Source organism: Rutidosis leptorrhynchoides, chromosome 3 (genome assembly GCF_046630445.1).
Source record: "Rutidosis leptorrhynchoides isolate AG116_Rl617_1_P2 chromosome 3, CSIRO_AGI_Rlap_v1, whole genome shotgun sequence".
In the NCBI taxonomy this organism is placed as follows: domain Eukaryota; kingdom Viridiplantae; phylum Streptophyta; class Magnoliopsida; order Asterales; family Asteraceae; genus Rutidosis; species Rutidosis leptorrhynchoides.
This window is the reverse complement of record NC_092335.1, coordinates 80,947,519-80,955,097: the sequence shown is the minus strand read 5'-3', so window position 1 is coordinate 80,955,097 and position 7,579 is coordinate 80,947,519. Positions and strand designations below refer to the sequence as shown.

At 33.9% G+C, this 7,579-nt stretch overlaps 1 protein-coding gene and 1 long non-coding RNA gene across 2 annotated transcripts; both read right to left on the bottom strand.

Moving 5' to 3' along the window:
* Nucleotides 1-1,421: 1,421 nt before the first annotated feature.
* Nucleotides 1,422-1,976, bottom strand: LOC139900134 (uncharacterized). Its single transcript, XM_071882934.1, has one exon. It carries the CDS (start codon nucleotides 1,974-1,976, stop codon nucleotides 1,422-1,424), a length of 555 nt encoding a protein of 184 aa, XP_071739035.1.
* Nucleotides 1,977-4,665: 2,689 nt separating this feature from the next.
* Nucleotides 4,666-6,739, bottom strand: LOC139896399 (uncharacterized). The gene is made up of 3 exons (XR_011776222.1): nucleotides 6,048-6,739; nucleotides 4,917-5,292; nucleotides 4,666-4,811 (listed from the first exon to the last, which is right to left on the bottom strand). It is a non-coding gene; the product is annotated as an uncharacterized lncRNA (long non-coding RNA).
* Nucleotides 6,740-7,579: the final 840 nt, after the last annotated feature.

Below are 7,579 nucleotides of genomic sequence, written 5' to 3'. Positions count from 1 at the left end.
ATAAACACAATATAAATAAGCTTAATCGCCTGAATCATATCAGAGTAGCGGCTTGTAAATGATTTTTATGATGAATGATTGTTGTCGAAAAGAAAAAAAAATTATTAATCGAGACTAGGATGGAAGGAGGTCACGAGTAAAATAGAAGAAGAAGAAAAAAGAGAATGAAGATAAAAAAAGAACATGTCCCGTGTAAATATCTGTCTCCCTCTTTTTTTTTATATAAATATTTATTAAATATTAAATATCTTAATAATAATTATACTTGTTAATATTACTAATAATAATTATCATAATAATACTAGTGATTAATAATACAAATAATAATATTATTAATAATAATAATATTATTGATAAAGATAATAATATGATAATATTAACAATAATGATAATTTAATTTGATCATAATAATCTTATTAATGATACTAGAATAATATTAGTTATAATGATATTAATGATGATGATAATAATAATAACATAATAACTTATACTTTTCTATAATAATAATAATATTAATAATAAAATTATTAATATTAACATTTATAATGAAGGTAAGGTTATTAGTATAACTTTTATATTTTAACTTGTAATTAGATTTAATATGTAGAATTTATATCTTATTAACTATCTAATAATTAATAAGTATGTTATATACCCTATGACAACATTTATTAGATATTGAATATTTTATATAATTTATAAAATATAATACCAATTATTAATAGGAATCATATACATAAACATATAGTTTCATAATAATATCATATACATGTTTATATATATTCGTTTTAATTGTACACAATTATTCGATTTTTATTTTTACATTTTTAATTCTAATTAAATTAAAGTGTATTTTTATTTATGAAAAATTTTATATATAATACTTTTATTTATATAAATATATATACATTTTTATTTACAGACAATAGTTCGTGAATCGTCGGGAATAGTCAAAGGTCAAATGGTTTCATGTAAACTGTTCCAAAAATTTAGAGATTCAACTTTGCAGACTTTGCTTATCGTGTCGAAATTATATAAGATTAAGTTTAAATTTAGTCGGAAATTCCCGGGTCATCACATATGTTATCGTGGGTTATATAGGTTGTGGGTATAGGTTCGAATGGTTTAAAGTGCAAGAAAATGTCCAAAAATTGAAGTTTGGAATGTGTGAGGCGCGCTAGAAGGGGTGTGAGGCGCGCACATATGAAGAAAAAGCAAACAATCAAAAATTACACTGGGTGCGCGGGGCGCAATTTGTTTTTTTTTTTGAAAAGCAAAGATAAATATCATTAATAAAAAGAACCAGAACCATGTACAGCACAGAGGACCTCTAGCAAGCTAAACAACAAAATAACAATATTTAGTTGCTAAGCGAGCAACTTGACTCGAAAAAAACCACACGACAAGAAATACAAAAACAATCACAACATGTTAAGATAGACTTTTGGCTTTGAGAGCCAAGTAAGCCAATCAAAACAACGATCTTTAGCCCTCGAAGTAATCCATTCGAATGTCAAATTTTGTATCTCATTTAAAGCCACCGGTGCGGTCCCAGATTTGCCTTGAAATACCACATTGTTCCGGTTTTTCCAAATAAGATACAAAGTAATCCACTTAGTATCTTGCCAAACTTTACACCCGAAACTCGACATCGAAATTGGACCTTTATCTCTTATCATATCAGTAACATTTGCCGAGGAGAAGGCCCCAAAATCCCACCACGAAAAAACTCGACTCCATATATCTTTCGCAAACGAACAATCAATCAAACAATGCATCACCGATTCAAGATCTTCATCACATAAATCACACCTCACACTGTGTAAATCAATCCCTCTCTTATCAAGTTCAATTTTTACCGGCAATCTACCAATTTGCGTTCGCCAAATAAAAATTCCCACTTTTTTTAGGACAAGGTTGTTTCGCATAGTGTAAGGAGAATTATCATAAGAACCAAGGACTTTTGAATCAACCATTTTACTTAGCTTATTAACCGTGAACAAACCATTCGGCGATAGGCTCCATTTCCAAGAACAATCAATCAATCAAATAATGCATCACCATTCGGCGCGGGGCGCAATTTTATGTGCGCGGCTCACACAAATTTCACTTGGTGCACGGGGCGCGCATTATAGTGTGCGCGGCTCACACAAATTACACTTGGTGCGCGGGGCGCGTATTAAAGTGTGCACGGCGCGCACACCCCTGAATCAGCATACTTACTATTTTTATAATTTAAAAGAAGGGTAGGTTGGTCTTTTCACTTGAGGGTCGGTTTTTGAGCCACAAAACTGACCCAATGCTTATCTTATTTTCATTTTCACACACAAACACTCTCATCCTCAAACCCTAGAGAGAGATTGAGTTCCAGTGAGAGAAAGCTCCATTTGGAGAAGAAGAAGTGTGTTTCGGGTTAAACCTCAAGTGTTAAAGTTGTTCATCTCGTTAATGGCTACGTTTTGGTAGTGTTGGTAAGTTCTAACTCCGATTTTCATTATTTGATTTTGATATTCAAATTAGGGTTTGAGCTTGATTTTGTTAGAAAACCTTTAATGGTTGTGAAATGGGTTTGTTATGGTTAGTAGATGAGTTTTGACCCGTTATTGGTGGGTTAGGGTTTGATGACGATTTTGGTCATGGTTTTGGGTGTAAATCACTAGTTTATAAATGTGTTAGTGTATAGATGTTCATAAGAACATGTTAGTTGGTCAAAAATGGGTGTTGACCTTGATTTAGTTTCAAACTAAGATTTGAGTCAAGTTTCGGTGAATCAAGTATGTAAATACTTGATTTAAGTGTTAATTGGTGTTTTGGAAGTATAATCACTAGTCGTTAGTGATTTTGGACGTTTTTGGAGACTAATGTGAAATGGGTTGACTTTGAATTGGGTCAAAATTGATGATGACACTAATTTTGGATTAAATGAATGTTAAACGCTTTTGTTAAGTATTAAGTGATATTTTAACATAAGTCAAATGTAGTCAAAAGCAATATGGGTCAATATTGCACGTGTTAAGGTTTTTGGTGTATTTGGCGTTTGAAATGGTTACTACCTAAGTAGTAATTTAATGTTAAGACCTAGGGTTGGTCTAATTGGTGTAAAGTATGATTTGGGCTAAATTGTACTTTGTTGTGGGGTTTGAAATTACCACCCGTGGTGGTAATTGGTGAAGTCCACTTTACGTGTCTAAATGAGCGGATTGTGGAGATAGGTATAAACCCTTGGTTAAGGGTGTTGAAGTCGAATTCTCTCTTAGAGAATGTATGTTGATTGTTTGTATATCTATATGCGCATTATAGGTAAAAGGTTTGCTCGGTTACGTTTGGAGGCGATTTACATACATGACGTGTGCGGGCATTTCGAAGTGAGTGGAATAATTATACATGTATGTATATAGTGTATTTATTTGTGTGCTATGGTATGAACCAAAGAGCCGGTAGTGCCATAGCATGTGCGAGTGTGCTATGATGTGAACCAAAGAGCCGGTAGCATCGTAGTACGTATGTTATAGTGTGAACCAAAGAGCGGGTAGCATTATATCATGAATTGTTAGGGTGTGAACCAAAGAGCCGGTAGCACCTTAGCTTTGTTAGAGTGTGAGCCAAAGAGCCGGTAGCACTTTAGCGTGAGTATGACTCAGTGTTGTGATGTGAACCAAAGAGCCGGTATCATCATCACAATTGCGTAATGGCGTGAACCAAAGAGCCGGTAGCGCCATAGCATGTGACGTATGGTGTGAACCAAAGAGCCGGTAGCACCATAGCGTATGTATGGTTAACCATATTGTGCGTGTGTGTTGTTTATTTAGCATTTAATATTGTGATGAATATATGCTATTGGTTATGCTAGCTTGCGGTGTGTGAGAGTATTAGCTTTGTACTTGTGATGGTATGCTAATTAGATTGCTAGCATGTATGCGGTATTTGTGTAAGCGTTTGCAAGTAAGTAGATTATATATGTATATGTATAATTATTGCATTCACTAAGCATTAGCTTACCCCTCTCGTTGTTTACCTTTTTACAGGTATTGTGATTGTGAAGCTAGTTAGTCGTTAGACTAGATGCGTATGAGCACTTGGGCTCGATGGGGTAGCTATTGGATATTGGACGTGGATTGGGGATTTGGTAGATCCTCCGAATTATGCTCTTGGTATCGGGTTGGACTACTGTGTCTTAACCGTGGTGTTGAGTAAATGTTTCGAGGTCGCATCGTTTGGTTGTGTCGAGTCAAACTTTGTATGTGAAATGCATTCTCGTAAGGATGTATGGTGTCATTTGTAAACCAAGAGTCGAGATAAAACGTTTAACGTGTTATTATGATAAATTGTATACGGATAACTATTTTGAAATGGTTTGTATACTCGGATGTTATTGGGACCTAACTTATAAATAAATAAATAAATGTACTCCGTTTTTGGTAAACGGGTTTGGGGTTGTTACATTGGTTTTGAGGTTTATTTTTCATATCTTGTGATTTTAGATCGTGTATTTCGTTAGTTCATGGCGAGGCTTGGGTTTAGCTAGCTTTAGGTTGGTTTCGTTTGTTGGGTTACTTTCGAGCCTCGTCCATGCTCTTTTTGTATCTTTGTTTTCTTTATTCTTTCCGAAATAAAGATTCATTATAAAGTTTTCCATTTTTTTTTTGGAAAAAAATAAATCCTTACACTACATGACAATGTCTAAACACAACCAAGGGCCATGAATCCTCATCCTTAAGCAGCCTGTAAGCAATAAGCACATCATCATCCTCGGCTCGGCTCAATGATTCATCTAATTCATCCAAGAAACGCATTAAGCAGTTGCAGGATATCTACATGCACACAAAAAGCATAAATAATAAAATTATGTGATCATATAAGGTAAGAAACACCCAAAAATAAGCTCAAAGAAGAAGGCTTCTTGGTACGGTTCGTACACGAGCCAGCAAAAGAGTTTCATTCTCTCGCAAAGAACAAGCGTAACTCAAAGCCCGAATAAGATCCTTGTTTTTTCCTCTCTCTTTTGGAACTGTGATTGTGACTTGAGTTGGCCTAGTGGACCCATCAGAGCTCAAAACCATCAATGTCATACTCAATGTCGTCGTTGATGAAGGCACGAACAAAGGAGGACACCAGAACGTACAAAGTGAAAGATTATCATTATCAACAGGAAAGTCAAGTAAAGTTTCCAAAAATGTTTGTGAGCAACGGGTTGTTTGAAAATCCCTTCAAATGACCAATTAAAATTTCTGGTAACTTCAGAGAGCCACCTTTTTTCTATTTTGGTGATGTTTATCGCATTTAGTACAATACCTGAAAATAATGTATTAAATTTAAATAACAGGTCTCACATAGCTTGTCCATCTTTATACTAATAATAATCAACTATACGTAGTAGTTAATAAGTTCACTAAAACTTTTACTAAAAGTAACAAAATAGAAGGTCATTACACACTTCAGACATCATCTAATCAGTTTGACCCGTTTCCCTTTTCAGCTAATTCATTTAGTTGAGCCGTCAGTATTGTTAGAATACAACACTAGAAAAAGTTAAATTACCTTGTTTGGTAATTTAACCTTTTGGGATCAGATTTTAATGTCATCATTTCCCATTTTAGAGATCAAGAAACTGCCAAGAATAACGGGTCAAGTTTGCTATCTGTTTCAAACTTTCCTCAAATGCCATGGGGGTTCCAAAAGATGGTTTGGAGCCTACCCAATTCAAAAATTAGCTGTTAGTCAAATATGTGTATATAACACACAATTTCTTGTAACCAAAACTATGAGAAATATTTGTAACTGATTATTTGCATTCAATAAACAAATTACAATCTTTAATCTTTGATTCTTGACATGGTATCAAGAGCTTTGGTGTCGATCTAGGATCAAGACACTCGTTTTCTAAGCTTCAATCATCTACCAAAAAATTAAGCTTCCATGTCAGATTGACGGTAGCTTAAATGTCAGAACAGAAAAGCAGATTATTGAACCAAGCTTCCACGTCAAAAATTGACGGTAGCTTGGTTAACAATCAGAATCGATTAAAATTCAGAACTGAAGAGAGTTACCTGAGTGTTCTCTGTAAACCATCAAATTTCATTGCCAAAGCCGAAGCCTATGAAGAAACCAATAAAGAAACCAAAACCATTCCTGGAAACCATCATCGTAAGCCACCACTAGAACGACCAAGATGCGTATATTGTGGTGTGTCAAAACACACAATTATTCAGTGCTTTGAAATAATTGGGTATCCCAAATGGTGGAGAAAGCAGAAAAGTGGCAAGGTGATGATGGCGGTGGCAGCGGTGACCGGCGGCAACCTTCCGGCTACCAGCAACGGCAACCTTCCGGCCACCACAAGAGGTAACTCCAACCTCTACTTATCTAAAAAATCAACCAAGTGGGTGAAGAATAAATCTTCAAACCCTAATAAATTACCCCAATCAATCAAAGTAATTGGGGTAAACCCTAATCACTTTGAAATGACTGATGATAATCGGTTCAATTGTTTACACGAACTGATGAAAGAAGAAGAAAAAGTAGAACCCAAAAGCCCCAATCGTACTTCAATTAATCTCAAAATTACAAAACCTTTTATTCAAACTGCTTTATCGACAATTGATAAAAAGAAAAAAAAAAAATTAAAGATAGAAGACGATCTGGGATAACAACTGGTTTGGGAGTGATGAACATAGAGGACCGATGAGTTTCCGTAGGAAACAACAAGCTCATAACCCTAGGCACAATGGCGAAGCAGAATTTGAACATAGGGTGGCTTACAAAAAAATTTATTAAAAAATTTGCAAAATTATTAAATTATTGAAGTGATTTAAAACAATGTCATTACACGTTTAGAGAAATAAAACTTAAAAAGCAATTTTAAAACAACATATAAATGAATTATTATCTAAGTTACAATAAATCAGTGAAATTACAAATTAACGTTTGAGAAACTTTTAGATAAAAAAACTTAATAGTGACAACAATTCGGTGACTTAATAAACTAAAAGATTCATTTTTCATAGAAAGGACACAAATCAAAGTATTTAATATATTTTACTATTATATTTTTATATTTATATAAAAAAGTATATTTTTTTTTACTAAAAGGATGCAAAATGAATCGTTCAAAAATAAGATTACGATGTATAAAATCAAGTATATTAAAATGGTGTTAACATTTAATATAGGATCACAAATCAATTAAATTAAATTAAATTCGAGTGTAATTAATAAGAGGAACATAAAAGAAATAAAGCTAGATAGTTGAAGGACTAAAACTGATAATATGGTTATATTGGGATAATAAAACCCATCTTCTTCATCTCTGACTGTGTAAATCAAATCACAACCTCCATTAAATTAAAGAACGAGCTTTTTACTCCTTACACTTCATTACAAACGTGAAGTATATGGGCTCAACAGGGGATGCTCGGCACCCCAAAACACCCCTATTGGCTCCGCCATTGCCTAGGTACACGCATGATAAAGTGTGTACAGGAACGGATGAAAAACTCATGCGTACTTTCCTATACCTATCTTAAAAATATGGTCAAATGGGGGTTTAATGGTGGACCAAAAAATGTCCAAAGTAATCAAA